This window comes from Zingiber officinale, chromosome 8B (assembly GCF_018446385.1).
Source record: "Zingiber officinale cultivar Zhangliang chromosome 8B, Zo_v1.1, whole genome shotgun sequence".
Lineage (NCBI taxonomy): Eukaryota > Viridiplantae > Streptophyta > Magnoliopsida > Zingiberales > Zingiberaceae > Zingiber > Zingiber officinale.
This window is the reverse complement of record NC_056001.1, coordinates 66,399,456-66,422,739: the sequence shown is the minus strand read 5'-3', so window position 1 is coordinate 66,422,739 and position 23,284 is coordinate 66,399,456. Positions and strand designations below refer to the sequence as shown.

General features: G+C 35.8%; 1 protein-coding gene and 2 pseudogenes across 1 annotated transcript; all 3 read left to right on the top strand.

Moving 5' to 3' along the window:
- Window positions 1-2,440: 2,440 nt before the first annotated feature.
- On the top strand, window positions 2,441-9,994 carry LOC122013340 (annotated as a pseudogene).
- Window positions 9,995-10,513: 519 nt separating this feature from the next.
- On the top strand, window positions 10,514-16,223 carry LOC122013341 (importin-11-like). Its single transcript, XM_042569598.1, has 4 exons — window positions 10,514-10,865; window positions 10,952-11,061; window positions 12,808-12,880; window positions 13,043-16,223. The coding sequence occupies exons 1-4, from the start codon at window positions 10,725-10,727 to the stop codon at window positions 13,103-13,105; spliced, it is 387 nt and encodes a 128-aa protein (XP_042425532.1). The 5' UTR covers window positions 10,514-10,724; the 3' UTR covers window positions 13,106-16,223.
- A 3,079-nt stretch (window positions 16,224-19,302) lies between these two features.
- Window positions 19,303-21,794, top strand: LOC122013342 (annotated as a pseudogene).
- Window positions 21,795-23,284: the final 1,490 nt, after the last annotated feature.

Here is a 23,284-nt window from a genome sequence, read left to right as displayed (position 1 = left end):
AAGTTATAGTTTCGTAGTTACTATAATTGTGAAGCAACTATAAAATCGTAGCTGCTACAACTTGAAAAATAATTATAGTTGTAGATGTTACATTAATTTAATAATTCATTTCATTCAACTTCTTGAAGTTACTTATGTTCAAAGGAACTTATTGCTCTCACTATAGCATGCACACTAGTGAAACCATTCAAGAGTTACCATACCTCAAGGCTCCGTTTGATATGCATGATAGGATATGATTGAGTTGATTAGGATATGATTAAAGGTAAGATAAATAATTCCTCTTGAGGCCAAGGTATTATGAATCCTACTCCTAATCATTCACAATCCTGCCTCTAATCAACTCTACCAAACGCTTGATTAAAATCTTTTTGAAAATATAATCCTATCCTATCATGCATACCAAACAGAGCCTAAGTGAGTAAAATTTTAAAAAATTTAGAAAGTAACTAAAGAAGAAAATCCATACTCGACTTCTCTAGATATCCACAAGAGTTATAAGTGGAATAAGATTTAAGTATTTAGTAATCTCAGACGGTGCAGTCCTGAATTGTCTGACGTTCAAATGAACAATGTCTATACTATAAACTACACTACAATCTCCTAACATATGATTATATCACATAAGTTGATAAGTATACACAAAATCCCATCCTATTGCGCATGGAATGCGACATTCATATCACTTGTGAACAATAAGAGGTAATGGATGATCCCCGCAAAAAAAAAAACTTATACATTAAAAATGAATAATTAGTAATGCAACACATTATAAATTAAGAAATATATATTGTCGAACTGAAATTAAACATACTTGAATAAAATGATTTCCATTCATATGTGCAATACAGTAGTACACTTTGGAGTCTCAACCATGGGAGTCCTCATAGGCATAAATGTGAGATAACCCATTTTTGGCAATGTAAGAGTGACGATGCTTCATCAAAACAATTCAACTTGTGCCTTACTACTCTAACACGATCATCTTCATTGAATATACCTTTACATAATATTTCGAAATGTATGATCTTCTCAAGAAGGTTTCATTGCACCCTCGGCCATACATCATCACTAAAACCAAGTAAGCCAACAATGGAATAAAAACTACAATGACCATCCGTCGTTACATCTTTAGTGCCAACAATATAGCCCCCAGGGCGTAGCGTAGATGGTGGGCGTATGCTATCTCTGGCGTAATGGTCAGAAGTCGATTCTCAGGAACTGACGACTTGAGGTTTATCCTGCCATGCGCCTATGACCTGTGTACCTGCATGAACCTCCCTCCATATCTGTGGGGTCGACACTAGGGGAGCCGCTAAGATAGCAGATCTACCTTTTTTTAGTGCCAACAATATATTCATGGAGATAAAATGATAGTTGATCAATATTTGGTTATGTTTGGTTTCTAATAGCCGAAGGTTACTCAAATTGTTTGGCTTGGTAAGATGCTTATATTGTTCATAGGAATTGAATCTTCATGATCCATTATTGATTTATTACTATAATTTTTATATTTTGGGATATTAGATTATAAAGAGAAAAAGTGAGGGCGAGGAAATAGGAAAAGGGGAGGAAAATATTTTATAAATGTTATAAAAAGAATATTTTAAATGTTTCATCTAAGAGTATCTTTAATACCGTGTTTACTTTGGAGAGCGGAAAATAAAACTAAGGAAAGATTTATGCAGTGGAAAAGTTTTCACCATTTACTTCATTAAAATTTTCAGATGGAAGAGAAACAGAATCCATCCACGGATGATTTTGGAGTCAAAATCGATCACCTCAAAATCGGACGGAAAGCAACAAATGAAAAAAAAATAACGCATGTACCCCTTTGCATTCTCAAAATTACATTATATACCAAAAATTAATGACGCATGTACCATTTTTAACTTACAAAATTACACCATGTAAAAAAAAATTGACACATGTACCTTTTTTTGTTTATAAAATTACATCATATGTATCCATCTTCCTCAATGAAGATAAATAAGAATACAAAGGAAGAGATTTCTTTATCCTTTATCTTCTCTTCCTCCTAGAATAATTTTCCAGTATCGATTCTTTTCTTTTCTTTATCCTCGCTTGAGAGTAAACATAGCATAATAGAAAAAAAAAATTAGGGTGTGGACAGCTCCACCAAAAAAAAATTGTTTAAACTTATCTCTTTAATTATTTTAAAGATATCGTAAAATATTTTTTAATGAAAGTATATAATTATTTTTAATGGCATATTGTTAATGTAGTTAGTATGGTAATTAGTGAGAAATGAATCACATTCCTATGTTTAGTCAGCGCTCAACGGTCAACTCTTCCTACGATGCGCACTGCAAAAATTTAAATCTACCGCCCAAATTCGTTCGGACCCCAAAATTTTCTTTCAAACCACTTATCTCATTTTCCACGATTCCGGTTCCCGCTCTTTTCACAGCCCCACATTTTCACCTCCGATTCAGATTTTAAGTATCTCCCACGCGGTGACGCCGCTGCGAAACCCTAGACAATCCCCTCCTCCAACCATCTTTCTGCATTCTTCCACGCTGTTCTCTACCTCCCAGCTTCCTGAAATGACTGCGGCGTCGGTGGAGAAGCGAGATCGGCGGGTTAGGCGGGCGGCCGAGGCCAGCGGTGCTCGTGCTACTCCCCCCAGCACCCGAAGCAAGATGCGCGCGACTGATGCTGGCATCGACGGTGCCACGGCTGCAGATGGAAGTGAGAATAGCGCCACGGAAAGAGCGGCGGTGGTCGGAGCGGCGAACGAGGTAGCGCCGTCGGCTCCAACCACCAGAGGAAAAAAGCGCGCGACGAATGCGGAGGAGGGGAGAGCAATTCCTGTAAGTCCGATCCCTCTTCCGTCGTTCACGCAGTTGTCGGCCTCACACCTTCCCGAAATGGCCACGGCGTCGGCGGAGAAGCGCACGCGACGGACGAAGCTGGACGCCGAGGCTAACGGTGCCCGCGCCACACCGCCCACCACTAGGGGAAAGAAGCGTGCCTCTGAGGCTGGCAAAGATAGTGCCATAGCTGCAGATGTAAGCACAAATAGGGAGATGGAGGCATCGGTGGTGGTCGGAGGGGCAAACCAGGTAGAGCCGACGGATCCAACCACCAAAAGAAAAAAGAGGGTGGCAAATGCGAACGGATGTAGCGCCAGGGGCCTGGATGGAGTCAAGAATCGAGTCATGGAGATCGTTGGCGAGGCTAGTGAGGTAGCATCGACGGATCCAACACTGGATCAGTCAATTAAGAAGAAGGATATCTGCATCGGTGATGAAGGATATGATGTTGCTAGCGATCAAACATCTGAAGAAGCTGAAAATCAGGAGGCGGAAGAGAAAGAGCTGAAGGAAGTGGTGAGCATCAAACTATCACCGAAGAAGAGGGCTGGCTATAACAAAACGTCAAAGGAAAATGTTGTGCTCGCCTGCCACTTTATTGGCGAGCCTATTCCCGCGGCCGAAGCCAAACAGCGTTGGCCAGAGAGATACCAGAGGAAAGTAAGACATGTATTTAAAATCATTTGCAGTTTAATGTCTTTTTGATAGTTGTCACCTGATTATATTTATGCTTTTTCTTTGTGTGGTTAAAGAGGATCTATGCTTCTGGAAGTGCCAAAAGGTGAGAGCTCAATTTCAAAAGTATTTTTTGTTATTTCTCTGGTTTTCTCTCATTATCTATGATATATGAATGATATATCTTCTCTAATTTTAGTGTGGATGATGAACCAATATTGCTGGCAAGGCAGCATTATTTGAAGGCCATAGTGGATGGAGTTACTTACAACCTTTATGATGATGCATATGTGAAAGTGAGCTTTGTGATATTTATTCTTAACATTTTGTTTGACATAGCTGTTCTGAACTAAATATTGAATAAACTTAACTCTGGCTGCAGCATTTTTCAATATTCTACCTCATTATACACATGCTTGTTTTCTTAGTTCTAATACAAAAGTTCATTTTTTAAGTTTGACATTATATTATGAAAATTGGGAAAAGATAATACAATACTATGACATTCTTTCTTTTTCTCATGCTTATTTATCTTTTTTTCTCAAAATTGGAAAAAGAAAAATGTAATAATATTGCATTGTTTCTTTCTCTCATAGTTGTTTTATCTTTTTCTAAGTTGTTTTATCAATGTTTCATTTAACATATTCTTTATCTTTCTCATGATTATCATATTTTTGGAATGAAAAAGGAAACATCTTTAGTATTTATTAATATTTACAATACTTTGTATACCTCATTTTAATCTCATTTGGAAAGTTATGTTGATAAGTTTAGTTGTATGGCACTTTTTGCTATTGGTTGACATGAAAAATTGTTAATTTAATTCTCACATTTCTCTCATGCTTTGTTCTTTTGTATGACATGAAAGTTGATTATTTTTTATATAGTTAACATGGATGTGGAAACTATCTTTTGCCTTATAAATTATCATGGTTGATAATTTCAGGCAGGTGAAGGAGAGGCTGACTATATTGGTCATATAGTTGAATTTTTTCAAGCAACTGATAATCAACTATACTTTACTGCTCAATGGTTTTTCAGAGCAGAAGATACTGTAAGTAACATTAGATTTTCTAACATTAACTTTTCTTGGAAATTGAATTCCTTGATGTATATTTTATTACTAAATTCTAGGTTATCAAGGAACATGCTCATTGTCATGGAGTCAAAGTGGTGCATGATTCAAGAAGAGTTTTCTTATCAAAAGAGACAAATGACAATGTGTTGGACTGCATTGTCTCAAAGATACAAATTAAACGAGTGACTCCAAATGTTGGTTTAAATATCTTGATATTTTTCTTAACATTATCTAGATGATTGTTCTAAATTAGTTTTTGAGATGTCTAACTTGATTATGTCCTCCTATGACAGATTGATTTGGAAGCTAAGGAGAAAAACATTCCTCCATGTGATCTTTATTATGATATGTCATATTCTTTGGCATATTCTACATTTGAAAATCTGTCCAATGGTAGTATTATTATTTTCTGAGATTTTGGTAATTGGTATTGTCTATCACTTACTCTGATTCTTTTTTTTTTCTTGATTCCAGAACATGCTGGGACTGATAGTGGTTCTTCATCCACTGTTTCTTCAGAAGATCCTACTAATGCCACAAATCAGAAAACACCAGATTCTGAGGCTACATTTGGTCAAAAGAATGTCATCACTTTGCTTGATCTCTATTCAGGCTGTGGGGCAATGTCTACTGGTTTATGTCTGGGTGCCAGTTTGTCTGACATGAATCTCCAAACTGTAAGTTAATCCTGCAGACCTCATTGAATGTGCTAACTATATATACTTGACTTTATATATATTGGTTTTGTAGTGTTGGGCGGTTGATTTCAATCAATATGCATGTGAAAGCTTAAAGCTCAATCATCCAGAGACTCAGGTAGTGCTAACTGAATCATTTATTTTAACTTTCAAAACATTTAAGAGTTACTTGCTTTGTTTTTTGCAATACGGTTAGTGTTTGCTACGGTAGACTTGTTTTCTAGGTGAGAAATGAGAAAGCCAATGATTTTTTGGCTCTTTTGAATGAATGGGTGAAATTATGCACCAAGTACTGTGTACTTAGTGACCAAAGTTTCGATGAAGAAGAAAGTGATTTTAATGGTTTAGATGATAAAGAACATGAAGATTCAAAGCCTCCAAATGGTGAAGAATTTGAGGTTGAAAATTTACTTGATATTTGCTATGGTGATCCAAATAACATTGGAAAAGTTGGATTGATGTTTAAGGTACATGACTGAAGCAAGTGATCCAAGATTTTCCATCCTTACAGCATCAAAAAAAGCATTGAGTAACTTTTCTCCATCTTGTAGGTTCGTTGGAAAGGATATAATCCTAGCTATGATACATGGGAGCCAATTGATGGCTTAAGGTACTTAATGCACGAATACTGTTTCTAATATTTTATAGCTGATTTGTAACTTAAATATGCTCTACCAGCAATTGTGAAGAGAAAATTATGGAGTTTGTGAAGAGTGGATACAAGAAGAATATTTTACCATTACCTGTATGGTTTTTTCTTTCATTCTTTTAACTTTTCCTTTCTAGTTGGTAAATTTAAAATGTGATTCTTTTACATGTTCTAATTGTTTATTTGCTCTTACTACAGGGCCAAGTGGATGTGATTTGTGGTGGTCCACCATGTCAAGGAATAAGTGGATTTAATCGATTCAGAAATATAAATGCCCCATTAGAAGATCCAAAGAATCAACAAATGCTTGTTTTTATGGATATTGTTAATTTCTTGAAACCAAAATATGTCCTTATGGAGAATGTGGTTGACATTCTCAAGTTTGCTAATGGTTTTTTGGGAAGATATGCATTGAGCAGGCTAGTTGCCATGAACTATCAGGCAAGGCTTGGTATGATGGTTGCTGGATGCTACGGTTTGCCTCAATTTCGAATGCGAGCATTCCTTTGGGGTGCTCGCCCAACTGAGGTTGCACTTTTTTCCATGTGCAATATCATAAATTTCTTGAGTTTTTTGTTTAGTGTGTTCTAACATTTTTTGTTGCAGATTTTGCCTCAATTTCCATGACCTACTCATGATGTGGTGGTTCGTGGGGGTACACCTAATGAGTTTGAGGTACAGACTATGTATTCCATTCTCAATAGCCTTTTATATCCATTAGTTTTTATGAATATCAGTTAGTAACATTATGGTCGTGTATTCCCAAATAAAGTTTGTAATTTTATTAGTTAAACTAGACTTGATTAATAGTAACTGATTTTAACAAATTTGCTATTTGCTATATTCAATATTCTATTCTAACTTGGCATATGATCTTGGTTTGAATATGCATATTATTTGACGGTTATATTTGACTAAAATGAAATCAATTAGGACTTGAATCTGACTTATGCTAGTCTGATGGTAACTAAAGCTTAATCTTTGTGTCTTGCTGTATTTCCTACTAATGTCTTGCTCATTTATAGCAAAACATTGTTGCATATAATGAAGATCAACATCCTCAACTTGAGAAGAAACTACTCTTAGAGGATGCAATATCTGACCTCCCTGTGGTATTTATATTCTCATTTGATTTAATCAATTTTACACAATTCATGGATTATTGAAGTTATTAATATGTACTATTCCTACTTTGAATTAGATCAATAATTATGAAGATAGAGATGAAATGCCCTATGGTAGACCTCCAATCACAGAGTTCCAGAAGTTCATTCGTCTTTCAAGGATTGGTATGTTGCATTATATATATATATATATATATGATATCTTGCACTTCCTTAGGTGAGTGACTGTGGGCGACCTCCGATGTGAGTGATCTAATGTGGTGTTGTGACAAATCTCATCTCTTTTCTCTCTCATATGCATGCAATAAAATAAAATTCTTTGTTTTATCTTCTTTAATTGCATGCAACAACCACTTTGGCCCACCAGCATCACAGCTTAAATACACTAGCTATCACTGCGGTGGTAGCATTTTAAAATAAACATCACAGCTTAAATACATCAATTACTACTATGGTGTTGTTTTTTAAAAAATGGCACCACTTTGGTGCTTGAAACTAGCAACACAGCTTAAATATTGGTGTATTTAGATTGTGGTGCTAGTTTTTAAAAATCAATATTATAGTGGTTGTTGAATACAATCAAAGGAAAGAAGAGAATTTTATTTTCTTGCATGTAGATGAGAGAGGAAAAAGATGAGATTTGCCACAACATTGCCCACGTCAGATGTCCTCTACAGTTGCTCACTTAAGGGTGTGTAGGATATTATTTCTCTCTCTATATATTTTGTTTTGGCTATTATAAAATTTCTACCATGTAAATTTTTGAACAAGTAATTGTTTGCTAGTGCCATAAATTGATAAATTGAAACAACACAACTTTCTTTTGTAGACCTCACTCTAACTGATTTAAAGGCAAAGATAGTTAATTGGGAAATACGATAATTCTACGAAATCCTACTAAATTAGAACATGCCAAATTTTTTCATACTCTAGAATAAACTATTTTCAACTTTCTATTTCTTAAAAAGCTTATTCGTGTAAAGAGAAGATTTTCCCATAATAAATTTTAAAATCCTGTAGTAATGTTCCTAGTTTGCATCACAAGCAACATTTCTACAGTGTCCTATTGTTTTTAGGTTTTTCTGTTGACTGTGCTTTCATAATAGTTTTCTGTTTGATGTGCAGAAGCTTTAGCTTCTGGGTCTATTGTGGAGAGGCCTATTGCAAAATATCCACTTTTTGATCACAGGCCTTTGCAATTAAATGAGGATGATTATCAGCGAGTTTGTGCAATACCAAAGAAAAAGGTTTGCTTGGTCTCCCCACTCTTAGTTCTTGCTTTTCGATTCTGTGAGGGAATATTGTTCTGAATTCAGACTCAATTCAAAATTTGGTTGTCTTTGTAGGGTGCAAACTTCAGGGATTTGCCAGGAGTTAGAGTTGGTAATGATAATATAGTTGAGTGGGATCCAGAAGTCGAGAGAGTTTACTTGCCATCTGGGAAACCACTGGTACTTAATGAGGCATTGATTGCTAGCTATAGGTGTAATCTCAGCTCATCTGAAACAATTCTTTGCTGCAGGTTCCTGATTATGCAATGTCCTTTATCAAAGGAAAATCCCCGAAGTACACTACAACATCATTTTTTCTTATCTTGTACCATATCTGCTACAATATTTAGTTTATAATAATTTTTTTTATAGGCCTTTTGGACGGCTGTGGTGGGATGAAACGGTTCCCACTGTTGTAACAAGAGCTGAGCCTCACAACCAGGTACAACATTAAATTGATGAACTACAGTACATAAGGTTTTTTAGTTGTTAATCATTGTAATGATTTGTATGTTGATAGGTAATTTTGCACCCAGAGCAAGATAGAGTACTCTCAATTCGTGAGAATGCCAGGCTACAAGGCTTCCCAGATTACTATCAACTCCGAGGGTCAATAAAAGAAAGGTAGAACCAACTCCTATTATAGTTTTCTTTCTCTATGTTGATGTGTCACTAACATAGTTTGCTGTGGTACTTCATAAAATGAGCATTTTTGGTAAAATTATTTTGTTGATATTACTTAGTTTTTTTAAATTAATTTCAACTTTTTGACTTTTTTTTTTTCATTCAAGACAGGCAGTTTTAAAATTACTCTTTTTTGATAATATCCTATTATTTTATACCTTTTCAGGGTAAATTTGGACTGAATTAAAAGAGAGATATTTCGTACCTTTTTAATTCCTCTACTGAAGTAGACATGGAAACTATTGTTTTCTTTTTCTTCCTTTCCTCTATTTTGACTCAATTGAAGACCGTAAAATAAAAATATTTATTTTGAAGACCATATATATATATATATATATATATATATATATATATATAATTGCACTTTTCAACGTTTATATTTTCATACTGGTTTTCATAAGATTTTTAGATACTAAGATATTGCTTGCTCATTGCTCTTATTTGTGCTTTAATGTTGTAGTAGTGCTTGGTGGTTGGTAAAGAGGGTATAAAATGAGAAGTAGATATTAAAACTCAACTTCTTGGTTCTACTTACCTAATTTAGAATTCTTAAATACAACACAATATCATCAGCCAATTGCCCGATCCTTTTAAGTTGAACTCGTAACTCAGTTTGATTCTTGTTTCAGATACATTCAAGTGGGCAATGCTGTTGCTGTTCCAGTTGCTAGAGCATTAGGTTACGCACTGGGTCAAGCATATCAGGGTCATCGCAATAGTGAGCCTCTCCTCATACTTCCTCGTCATTTTCCTGTCCTGGATCCTGCATCTGCAACAATTGAAGCCGAAGAGAGTGGTTGATTGATTTGAGGCATTTGGCACGATCATATCAATCCTGTTTTTTTCATGGCATAATTTTGTGGCCATTCTATTATTATTTGTTATTTATGGTCCTGAATTGAAGGAACATTAAACTCACTGATTGTTGTATTATTGTTATTATCCATTTCGTCGTTTGCTTGCAATTGCATCTTACAATGACATGATGTTCTGGTGATAGTATATAATTTCCCAAATTAAGATTTATTGCCTTCAATATTTTTTATATAATTTAATTATAAAATATTATTATATCAAAATACATTTTACTAATTAAAATTGATCAAATTTCATTTTAATACCATCAAAAATTACAATATCGCAAAGTGATTTTAACTAAATTAGAATATCAAATTAATAAAGATTATTTTAATATAATGATAATTTTTTTTATTAAATTAGAGTAATTTTATATTATAGTGTTAAAATAAAAGTATTTTAGAATGTAAAAAATCGGATAGAGTGCTCTTATATATATATATCATAAGAGACTTTAAAGATTACATGGACATATTTGAAAAAAATTATATCGGCATGTCAAACAATATAATACAGAAAATTTGATGCTGATTTGTAATACAATTCCGGACGGAAAATATAAGACAAAAAAAAAGGAAGGACTTCAATTAAATATCGCAGTGATGATTAAAAAGGGAAATTAAAAAAGAACGACTTTTCTATCTGCCCTCTTCTCTCCTTTTATCGGTTCGTCTTCGCCTCTCGCCTCTCGCCTCTCGCCTCTCGCCAGGGAAAACCCGTCCGCGTCCTTCTCTCGACTCAGGCTGTCCGCTTCCTTTGCATTGACATCCACCGATCTCCACCGAAATCAACCTCAATCGATTGCCATATCCAGGTTCCGTGCAAGGATCACTCGGCTTCCGGCGAGGAAATGTCGCTCTCGGCAGCCGACCTCCACACTGTGTACTCGTTCCTCTCCAACGCCTTGAGCATTGACGAGTCCACCCGCAAGCAAGCGGAATCCGCCCTAGCTCAGTGCGAGAACCGCCCCGGATTCTGCACCTGTCTTCTCGTAATTTTTAGCCGCCTTGGATCGCAACCTTAGGATCTCTATATTTCTTGAACATATCGTTTGACTGCGGGAAACGGTTGACGCAGGAGATCATTGCCGCGAGGGATTCAGGTTGCCGGGATGATGCTCTTCTTCTTGCCTCTGTGTATTTTAAGAACAGCATCAGTCGCTACTGGAGACACCGCCGTGATACCTCGTGAGAAGTTCAACTCACTCGTTCTTGTTTTTTTTTCCTTTTACTGTTTTTTTTGTTCTAACAATTCATATTTCACTTGTCACTAAGAATGATTCAGGTTGTTAGATAGTTCATTGCCTATGCGGACTAAATTTAACGGGCAAGTGAGAATTTAGTTATTAGGATGACATTTGGAGAAATAGTTCTAACTGAAACGCTATTTGGACACATATGGATGAGTTTACACTAGATAGGGAGTCTACTTGCATTATCTAGATGCACTTGGCGTTACTATCTTATCCCACGGGTGTCTTTATCTTGGCCTGGATATCTCATTTTCGAAGCATTATAATTGACGGGACTGATGTACCAGTTTTTGTTTATTAAGGTCCTCGAAGCATTCTTTATATGTTTGTTGATATCATAGAAGAAATTGTCTTGTCCACATACTTAGTGTAACCATTGGAAGTTCCGCTGGACCTGCTTGTTGTAAATTCAAACCATTCATAATCATGCTGAAATCAGTTTGGTCCCAAGTATGAAAAATCAAACAAAAACACTTTGAAGTGAGAACAAATATAATGCAAATGCACACTATACATTGAAACCCTAAGGAAGTAAAAAATTCCACAAGAAAGGAGAGAAGATTTCACTTCATGCATCACGATGAAAAAGAAAGGCAACAACCAATCTAACAGAGGATGATGATGAATAGCCATCCTAGATTAGTGATACACTGTACACTAACCTACTACTTTTGTGTGTTTCTGTTGGTTATGTTTTTGGACCATAAAACTACGGGCAGCGATGTGTATCTATAGATAACATACAAACAGTGCCACCATAAACTCTAAACCACACATGATAAAAATGAAACTTAAGTGTTCACTATCTAAGTTATGGCAATTCCGTGGGCTGGGCTGTTGTCCCACTTGTTGTCCCTAGTCATTAGCTGATCTTGGCGATGCTCGATCTCCTAGTTTTGCTCCATCTCTTAGATTGTTGATCTTCTTGAACTTATCAACATAGATTTGCTGGTCATGAAAGTAACTTGTATGAGCTGCTGTTCCAGCAGTTATGCCCAGAATCATATGCATCCTACCTATATCCTTCACTTTTGAATATACCTTCAGCATTGTTTAGAGAGAGTGATTTTCAACCATACATTGTGAGATCAATTGCTTTCACTGATAGAATTGTGTGTGGCTTATTGATTGGCTTCCATACCCTTTGGCATTCAATGATGAGAGGGCAGGTTCTTCATGTGAAGCTGGAGCTATTTATCTTAAATATGTCATCATTACTTTGGCTTGTGGGTGGACTCCATTTCCTGAAGGCTCTTTCAATAACTGGAACTGGGCCATGTGATAAGTGGGCTACATCCTTTCATGTATATCTTATCTAAGATTAGAAGCCAAATAAACTGAATCAAGCGTGTTCCATCAGTCATTTCCTAGTTGCAATGGGAGGATTCAGAACAAGAAGACTGGAAAAATTCTTCTTTTTATATTTGTGCTATGTGATGTGAATTCGGTTGACTGTTTATTATCTTTTGACTATCTTTTCTTCAACTGATTACTTTTAACAGATTGGTTTGCCAAAATTTTCCATTCAATGGAACTTCCATTCTTAAATATCCAAAAAATCATCTGAAGAGCCCCTCTGTCTCCTCCACTAGTGCCTTTATGTTTTTAAATTCTGCAACATAATTTTTGCCTTATCAACCTTCATTTCTTTGTTGTCTATGTCTGAAAATGCCTTTTCCAGTGGCATTAGAAATGGTGAGAAGAATCACATCCAAACAAAGTTGCTCTTACACTTGCGAGAAGAAAATACCCAGGTGATGTTTGGCTAGGTTTTGTTTTATGCACTTTATTTGGGATGAAAGGCTTGACTTTACATTATACTTGCACAACATAGATCTGAATTATCTGGTCTTAAATTTCCAGTTTGAATCTGTGCTAATTCTGCTACGTTGTTGGTGTCATTGGTCATTGGTCAGATAGCAATTCAGCTGGCTGTTCTTGTTGCAAAAATTGCACGCATTGATTACCCCAAAGAATAGTATTGCTTTATTTTTTTTGTGCCCGACTATACTTGCACTTTAAATTCATTATCTATTGAAATGTTCTTCTTGAAATTCTTACTTGATTACTATTTCTCGCACTGTAGGTGAGCTAGAAAAGCTTGGAGCAGAGAAACATTCACTTGATTGTTTGAGTTGTGATTAGGTAGAATTTTGAAAAGAACACATTGGGTATTACTATATAATTACATAAATCTATGTGAAGGGAATTAAATCTTTCTATTACTATTCTTTCGACAAAATGTACATATTTGATTCTAACCCACAATATTGCTGTTGACCTTCAAATGTCAGATCCCTTTTCCTGTTGTCCTCTTAACCTCTTAATGGGACATTCTGGTTCATTGGAAATGCAGGTGATATTTTCTTATTGCGCACTGATTAATGGATGGGGAAATCAAATTTCATAAAGATTCTAATTGGTGGTAGTTGGTGGCAGTAAAGCATTATCCTCACTTATATACAATATTATTAACATTTTGCTTCATGATATAAAAAAATTCCTCTTTCTCCTTTTTAAATACTGCACTACATTTATTAGCATTGCTGAAGTTAAAAATCTGTAATAAAATGAATTTGCTAGTAATTTTCTCTATCACACTAGTTCAGAATTGATCCATCTAGTTTTTGACATGTTAAGATATCATTCTAGTAGGATTAGCAAGTCCAGTTATTTCCTTCTTGATTTGCATAATGTAAATGGTGCTGTTTATCTTGCTCTATCAGATATTGATAAATGGCCATGTGGTTTTTCTTCTTCTCCATAAATCACTTAGCCAAAATGTTTGAGAATAACTAAGAATCTTGCATATACCTATTATCATACTGAACTTCCTTTAACTCCTAATATTATGGATGGAGCGCTAATTTATAACAAATTGTGTTTGTTTAGAAGTTCAAATGATCTGAAACTCCAAGCACACATTGTTATGCATATTCTGGTAGCATAATATTGTGAACTAGGCAATGACTTACAGTTACAAATAGAGTTGATGCAAACGCTTTCAAGATTCAGATTTTTATAGCTTCAATATTTATTAATTAAAAATAGGTTGCTAGTCACAAGGCCTTAACTTCTCAAAAGCTGCTTACATAGACTTAAACATCCCAAATCTAATTAGAGACCTGAAGAAAGTGAGTCCAGCAACTAATTAGAACAGAGTAGGGATAAAAAGGTGAGATAACATTACAATTAAACCATAAATCATTCACCCCCTATGCAACCTAAAGCATTGATTTGGTTTGCTTCTACATCACATAGTTTCTATGCAAGCATGTTGTCTCATATTAACTCTTGATTCTAGTTGGATTTTCCATTTCTGCATGAGCCACACATGCACTGATTTGGTTGTGCATGATATTCAATGAATTTACTTCAACTACTTGTTTCCCATTTGTATTTGTCTTCAATGTACAAATTATCATATCATCTCTGGTATATTATCTTAGTTTAGAATCATATATATTTCAATGATATTTGCCTAATTGCTTTTAGGCCAGAGCTCTTTTCAATTTTGGGTCAACGACTCCAATCACCTGATACCCTAACTTCACATAGAGTCTTCATGGTTTTGTTTCGCACTTTAAAAGAACTCTCGATAAAACTTCTCAACTCAGACCAGAAGACATTTCATGATCCATGCTTCTCTCATATTATTTTTGAAACGAGTATATATTTTCTATGTTGGATGTGATACATTCTTCAGTGAAAATCTTATAAGCGTTTTTCTTGATATGTTGGTTTTGCCTGGTGTCAATATGTTGTACAGCTGTTAATTTTGTCTTCAATAAGTATGTACACGTTTTTTTAGTAGTGGAAGATAAATATGCAATTGGCAGTGTTCATGGTTTGTACTTCTGTAATTTTCCAATAACTAAGCTAAAATCTCTATCTTGAGCAAGCATTCGAAATTCCAACTACTTCTGTACTATGCAGTTGGGCTAGCATTGACTACAATTTTGATTCAATGTTCTGACTCATATGCATACTTTTTGATATTCTCTTGTGTTCATTTCATGTTTATTTCATATTTCATGAGTTGCATTTATTTTTGAACTTAATTGCAATTTATCTCATATTTACAGTATTTGATGTTAATATTTTAATGTGGTCTTTGTAGGCATCAAAGGATTATGGACCCAAGTCAAATTAGACCAAATTGAGCTCAAATATTGGTAAATGAGGAGATCGAGTTTTGGAGCAATATGGACCATCCATCCAAGATCTGAAAAGATATGATCCATCCAAGCTCAAGAGAGAGTAGATCATCACCACAAATTAAGCTATGAAGCTTTTGATCTAGATCTGAATTGATCCAGCCAAGATCCGAAGCATTATGGACCGTCTGTTCAGATCTGAGATCATATTCCAAATTGAGGCTACAATGATCTTCTCACGGGTTCTGCTTGATCTTCTCCTCACGCGGACGCTACCCGACGTCGCCACTATCTCCTCCACCATTGCCTCACCACCAAGTCCAATGGCCGACTACACCATCTCCACCTTCACCATCATCGGTCGGGCTCCACCTCATCCTTATCTCATCTCACAGAAGAAGGCAATCAAAGGAGTTTGACCAATGCCGCCCATCAAAATCTCCAGCCATTTTCCTCCTCGGGCTAGAAGTGGGAGATACGGATCCATCTCCTCTTCACGGTAGAAGAGGAGAAGTATCATTGCCTCCACACCAAAACCAGCCGTTGTCACCCTTCTCTGTCTAGCACCCACGCCTTCGCCGGAGTTCCTCTCCTCTTCGGGTTAGAAGAGGGGAGTCTTCAACCATCTCCATCACACCCTCTCTCACGGACACCATTTTCACGCATAAAACAACTCCAACCATCTTCTCCATTTCTTGCCAGCCATAGCAGCCCCTTCCCCTCTTCGGGTTAGAAGAGGAGAAGCCCCTTCGTTGCGATCCACAACTCCGTCCATCCAGTGATCCCTTCGGCCTTCATTAGATATGTTGTTGGTTTGATGTAGTTGGATGTTTTCATTGATTTTTGTATGCTTATAATCAAATTCTATCTCCCATGTTTAAGTTGCTTGCATTTGACTCATTTTGATTTATGCTTGTTAGTGTTGATGCTGAATTCGAAATTCGGGTATTGTGTTTCTACATCCTTATGCACAACGGAAGTTTAAAATTTATTTTATGATTTAACAATTAAATTAAAGGAGTATTCATATGGATTTTTCAAAAATAAATATGAGCATGATCTTTAATCTAAGTATGCATTACAATCTAACCATTCAAGTAAGATCCTTGAAATATAATAAAGATAAACTATTACGTGAATAATTCCTTTAATATTAATTTAGTCCTTTTATTTAGACATGCAAAGCTACCTAAATTAAATATACTATATTATTTAAGCATAATCTAAATAAAACTATTAACACATGCATTAATATATAAATGAATCAAAACATAAGCGAAAACATACCTTCCAAACAACCTTTGTTTGGGGATGACTCCAACTATTTCAAGTTTAGCGAAATAACTTTTTTTTGTTTGTCTTAAAACTTGTGCTTGCTCCGTCTAATCTGGTCCACGATCGGAGTCCCCTTTCTAATAGTTGATCATACTAGAGATCAAGTGTCGTTTTTCATCGAAATGGTTATAACGACACAAGAAGATGAGACTCTTTCGATGGAAGATAAAGAAGAAGAATACTATCTTCTTTCGAGGGGAGGGGCTGCCAAATTCTTCAAGAAAAGGAGTAGACTTCCAAAAATTCCAAGGGAGAAGAGGAATAGATTGTCCACATAATTTTCTCTAAGGAGGGCTACTTATAACTCTCTAATGGAAAGATCAAGAAGTTGTCTTCTCAACTTCTCCAAAGGAAGATCAAGAGGTTGTCTTCTCAACTTCTCTAAAGGAAATAAAGAGAGGTGGCTACCATAAACTCAAAGGGAAGTCCAAGAGTTTGTGGTGGATAACGTGGAAAAGGAAAAATATTTTTTCTTTCTCTTCTCTTAATACATTGAATCTAGCCCTTTTCTTTCTTCCATCTGGGCTCATTGGATATTAGAACTTTTCTAAAACCCAATAATGTGAGTCCATCATAATCATATATTGATAACATTTAATCATATCAAACTTTAGTTGTCAATTCACTATTTAATCATATCAAACTTTATTCGCCAAATTCAATTACTTGAATTTGACTTTCTCAACTGGAAAAAGGGAAACCAATACTTATGTGACCCTGAATGGTTCAAAGATACAGCTAGTCGTGAGTTTACAATTCTTTGTGATTTAGGACGATGTTCATCTTTTATTTGGGCATACCCTTAATAGCCCCATCTTATGATCAATTGCTTGATTATAGGATGTCGGAACTAATTCTGATTAGCATCCAAAGAATTATGATAAGAGTGTCTAGCAGCACCGCCCTATGACTCCTTAGGTATCACTGAATAGTGCCGGCAAGAATCAGTCGATTATGGTTAATGTATAGTCCAATCCCTTCACCTTATATATCCCAGTTGTATTTACAACCATTGGTACATCGAGGGTTGTATATTGATTCGATAACCATGTGATGTATCTTATAGTGACATCGCATGTGCAACTAGGAAACTCCTTTCTTAAAGCAAATTTTACAGCTCAGACAAGAGACTTTATACACTCTAGAACAATACATTACATAGGATATCCACACCCGCGAGTGTGCGGTGAATCTCCAACTACAATGCATTGACTCTTATATGTTTCATTACTACACCCAATTTCACCACCTGATGACCCTAATGGAGTCGATAAATGAGTCAAAGTGCAACCCCAACATATAAGGTCTCAGTGTTGTCCCGGGTTATAAAGACTACTAGTGTACAATCACAACTAAGGACTTATCTACTCAATAAATGATAACCACTTGGAAAGTTCGTGTGAGGGTTGTTCTATGAACTAATCATATAAGCATCTATCTGTATGCTTGAACATCTGTCCTTACCAATGAAATATGGTACACTACATCACGGATGCTAGTCTCTAACTCGAGCGATCTTTTACCCTTATTTATTAGACAACCCAATTGACTAGGAACATGTTTAGAATATCGTGTGAATATTAATGTATTTCATGATGATCATTATATGTACCACCATATCTCACTATAGTATATTCAAGAACTTTATCTATGCATCTAGCATGGGTATAAAGATAAAGTAAATATCATATTGAATTGAATTATATTAAAATAAATGATGTTTATTTACAAGATTCAATAAAGCCCTAGCCTACAGTTGACTTATAGGGCACCTACTCTAACAGTTAGTTGTTCGATGAAATTTCCCAATCAGTTGCCTTACTTTAGTTTTGCAATTTCTTTAGCTTAGATTCTTGCATTGTTTTGTTAATTGAATGCTTCATGTTTTTCTTATGTTCATGCCTTCATTTAAATGCAATTAGGTTAGATTAGATTAAGTTCTTTTAATGCTCTAGGTTTTGTTAATTGTTTTACTTTATGTTGCTTTTAATATTCCTTGCAATTGTAGTTTAAGTTAGAGTAGGTTTCCTTTACATGCATTGTCTTTTATTTATTAGGATTCGATTTCATTACATGTATAGCTCTTCATTTCTTAGTTTTAGAACTCAAACTCAAACCCCCCATTTTGCATCTAAAATCCAAAAGTAATAAATCAATCCTAAGAATTATCATCCATCGTTACATTCATTGGGAGATGACTCGAGTCATCCCTTTGCTACATTAGCGTAGAGAGGGTTCGGTAACTTAATTGAGTTTGATACACCTATAGTATGACAGATGGGTGCCTATCAAGCATCCCAAAGGAATGCTCGCATTTGAAATTGAGGCAAGCCATAGCATCTAGCAACCATCATACCAAGCCTTGCCTGATAGTTCATGGCAACCAGCCTGCTCATTGCATATCTTCCCAAAAAATCATTAGCAAACTTGAGAATGTCAACCACATTCTCCATAAGGACATATTTTGGTTTCAAGAACTCAACAATATCCATAAAAATAAGCATTTGTTGATTCTTTGAATGCCTTGTTGGAAGGTCCAAAGAATCAACAAATGTTTGTTTTTATGAATGTTGTTGAGTTCTTGAAACCAAAATATGTCCTTATGGAGAATGTGGTTGACATTCTCAAGTTTGCTAATGGTTTTTGGGAAGATATGCAATGAGCAGGCTGGTTGCCATGAACTATAGGCAAGGTGTGGTATGATGGTTGTTGGATGCTATGGCTTGCCTCAATTTCGAATGCGAGCATTCCTTTGGGGTGCTCGCCCAACTGAGGTTATACTTTTTTCCATGTGCAATATCATAAGTTTCTTGAGTCTTCTGTTTAGTTTGTTCTAACATACTTTGTTCCAGATTTTGCCTCAATTCCATTACCTACTCATGATGTGGTGGTTCGTGGAGGTACACCTAATGAGTTTGAGGTACTCACTATATATTCCATTCTCATTGGCCTCTTATATTGATTAGTTTTTATGAATATCAATTAGTAACATTATGGTCTTGTATTCCCAAATAAAGTTTGTAATTCTAGTTAAACCAGACTTGATTAATACTAACTGATTTTAACAAGTTTGCTATCTGCTATATTCAATATTTTATTCTAACTTGGCATAGGATCTTGTTTTGAACATGTATATTATTTTACTGTTACATTTGACAAAAATGAGATAAAAATGGACTTGAACCTGACTTATACTGGTCTGATGGTAACTAAAGCTTAATCCTTATGTCTTGCCTTAGTTCCTACTAATGTCTTGCTCATTATAGCAAAACATTGTTGCATATAATGAAGATCAACACCCTCAACTCGAGAAGAAACTACTATTGGAGAATGCCATATCTGACCTCCCTGTGGTATTTATATTCTCCATTTGGTTCTATACGATTTAATCAATTTTACATCACTCATGGATTATTGAAGATATTAATATGTAGTTGCTACTTATTAGATTGGTAATTATGAAGATAGGGATGAAATGCCCTATGGTAGACCACCAATCACAGAGTTCCAGAAGTTCATTCGTCTTTCAAGGATTGGTAAGCTGTATTATATATATATATATATATATATATATTGTTTTGGCTACTATAAGATTTCTACCATGTAAATTTCCAAATTAGTAATTAATTGCTAGTGCCATAAGTTGATAAATTGAAACAACACAACTTTCTCTTATAGACCTCAGTCTAACTAATTAGAAGGCAAATATAGTTAATTGGGAAATACGATAATTCTACCAAATCCTACTAAATTAGAACATGCCAAATTTTTTCATACTCTAGAATAAACTATTTTCAACTTTCTATTTCTTAAAAAGCTTATTCGTGTAAAGAGAAGACCTTCCCATAATAAATTTTAAAATCTTGTAGTTATGTTCCTAGTTTGCATCACAAGCAACATTTCTACAGCGTCCTATTGTTTTTAGGATTTTCTGTTGACTGTGCTTTCATAATAGTTTTCTGTTTGATGTGCAGAAGCTTTAGCTTCTGGGTCTATTGTGGAGAGGCCTATTGCAAAATATCCACTTTTTGATCACAGGCCATTTCAATTAAATGAGGATGATTATCAGCGAGTTTGTGCAATACCAAAGAAAAAGGTTTGCTTGGTCTCCCCACCCCTAGTTGTTCTTGCTTTTCCATTCTGTGAGGGAATATTGTCCTGAATTCAGACTCAATTCAAAATTTGGTTGTCTTTGTAGGGTGCAAACTTCAGGGATTTGCCAGGAGTTAGAGTTGGTAATGATAATATAGTTGAGTGGGATCCAGAAGTCGAGAGAGTTTACTTGCCATCTGGGAAACCACTGGTACTTAATGAGGTGTTGATTTCTAGCTTTAGGTGTAATCTCAGTTCATCTGAAACAATCCTTTGCTGCAGGTTCCTGATTATGCAATGCCCTTTATCAAAGGAAAATCCCTTAAGTACACTACAACATCATTTTTTCTTATCTTGTACCATATCTGCTAGAATATTTAGTTTATAATATTTTTTTTTATAAGCTTTTTGGACGGCTGTGGTGGGATGAAACAGTTCCCACTGTTGTAACAAGAGCTGAGCTCACAACCAGGTACAACATTAAATTGATGAACTACAGTATATAAGGTTTTTTAGTTGTTAATCATTGTAATGATTTGTATGTTGATAGGTAATTTTGCACCCGGGGCATGATAGGGTACTCTCCATTCGTGAGAATGCCAGGCTACAAGGCTTCCCAGCTTACTATCAACTCCGAGGGTCTATAAAAGAAAGGTACAACATTAGAATTCTTAAATACAACACAATATCATTAGCCAATTGCCTGATCCTTTTAAGTTGAACTCGTAACTCAGTTTGATTCTTGTTTCAGATACATTCAAGTGGGCAATGCTGTTGCTGTTCCAGTTGCTAGAGCATTAGGTTACGCACTGGGTCAAGCATATCAGGGTCATCGCAATAGTGAGCCTCTCCTCACTCTTCCTCGTCATTTTCCTGTCCTGGATCCTGCATCTGCAACAATTGAAGCCGAAGAGAGTGGCTGATTGATTTGAGGCATTTGGCACGATCATATCAATCCTGTTTTTTTCATGGCATAATTTTGTGGCCATTCTATTATTATTTGTTATTTATGGTCCTGAATTGATGGAACATTAAACTCACTGATTGTTGTATTATTGTTATTATCCATTTCGTCGTTTGCTTGAAGTGTATCTTACAATGACATGATGTTTTGGTGATAGTATATGATTTCCCAAATTAAGATTTATTGCCTTCAATCTTTCAATGTTGTGCCATTTTGCAAAAGAGAAAGTTAAGGTCTGGAGTTATTTCTTTCATTTTCTGGGAGGTGGCCAGTTTAATCCCACATAAGCTTCTTATTCGTCATTGGATAAATTTGAAAAGCGTAGATTTATCATCGGGCCATGGGGATGGTCTAGCATAAATGGTCTAGCATTATGATCATCGGGCCATGGGGATGGTCTAGCATAAATGGTCTAGCATTATGAATAATTCGACCGTAGGCTCCATAGCAAAATAAAGGAAACGAGATTATAGAGAAACGAGAACATTACCCTGCAGAGTACCAGTCTGATCAGATTGAATGAAGATGGGAAACTAATTAAATAATAAAGCAGTTGCAAGAAGATAAGAACAAGTGCTTTGCCAAAAGGTAATCTACTAGATGTTATAAACTAATTACAAAAACACATTCTCTGTCTCGAGGAGGAGGAGGAGGAGGAGGAGAAAATGGTTTCTTGATTCGTAATTAAAGTGATCCTTAATCTCTTGATTGTAGCATATGATTATTTTATTTTATAAGATTTTGGTGTGATTATTTCTCTCCTATCATTCCCCTACAAATGAAGCGGTGTAGCACACCATGAATTTGTCACATAAAAGACCAAATCAATGAGAAGAGATGCCCTTTGTAAGAATGTCTGCCAGCTGATCTTGAGTGGAGATATACTGGATGATGAGAGTCTTACGGGCAACATGCCCACGAATAAAGTGGAAATCAATCTCAATATGTTTTGTACGAGCATGAAAGATGGGATTGGCAGCGAGGAAAGTTGTGCCAATGTTGTCACACCAAAGAACTAGAGGAGATAGCATAGACACTCGAAGTTCTCCGAATAAAGATTGACGCCAACAGAGTTCATTAGTAGCATGAGCTAGTGCCCGCTATTCGGACTCAGTACTGGAGCTGACAACAACTTGTTGTTTCTTTGAATTTCAGGAGATGAGGTTGTCACCAAGAAATATACAGTAGTAGTGGTGGACTGACGATCATCGGGACAACCAGCCCAATCAACATCTGAGTATGCTGTCAAAGTGAGAGAAGTTGCGGGGCACAACATTAGGCCATGACGAGGGATGTGACAATATATCGGGGAATTCGTTTGACCATGATCCAGTGAGTCGTAGTGGGTTTATGCATAAATTAGCAAGCTCGATTGACAATAAATGCTAATTCAGGATGAGTGAGTGTCAAGTACTGTAAGGTACCAACAATGCTCTGATATATATGAGGGTCGGGAAGTGGGTTTCCATCGTGATAGATAGAGAGGAACCTCCAGAAATGGGGATGCTGAGTGGTTTAGCCTGATGCACATTTGCTCAAGAGAGAATGTCATCAATATATTTAGACTGGCACAGGAAGAGACCAATTGCGGTGTGAGTAGCCTCAATGCC

What these genes read in the sequence shown, in the direction of transcription:
- LOC122013341 (XM_042569598.1), top strand. Translation starts at nt 10,725, where the DNA reads ATGTCGCTCTCGGCAGCCGACCTCCACACTGTGTACTCGTTCCTCTCC. An exon ending in GATTCTGCACCTGTCTTCTC is followed by an intron (nt 10,866 to 10,951) that starts GTAATTTTTAGC and finishes CGGTTGACGCAG; the next exon opens with GAGATCATTGCCGCGAGGGA. An exon ending in TGCGAGAAGAAAATACCCAG is followed by an intron (nt 12,881 to 13,042) that starts GTGATGTTTGGC and finishes GTCATTGGTCAG; the next exon opens with ATAGCAATTCAGCTGGCTGT.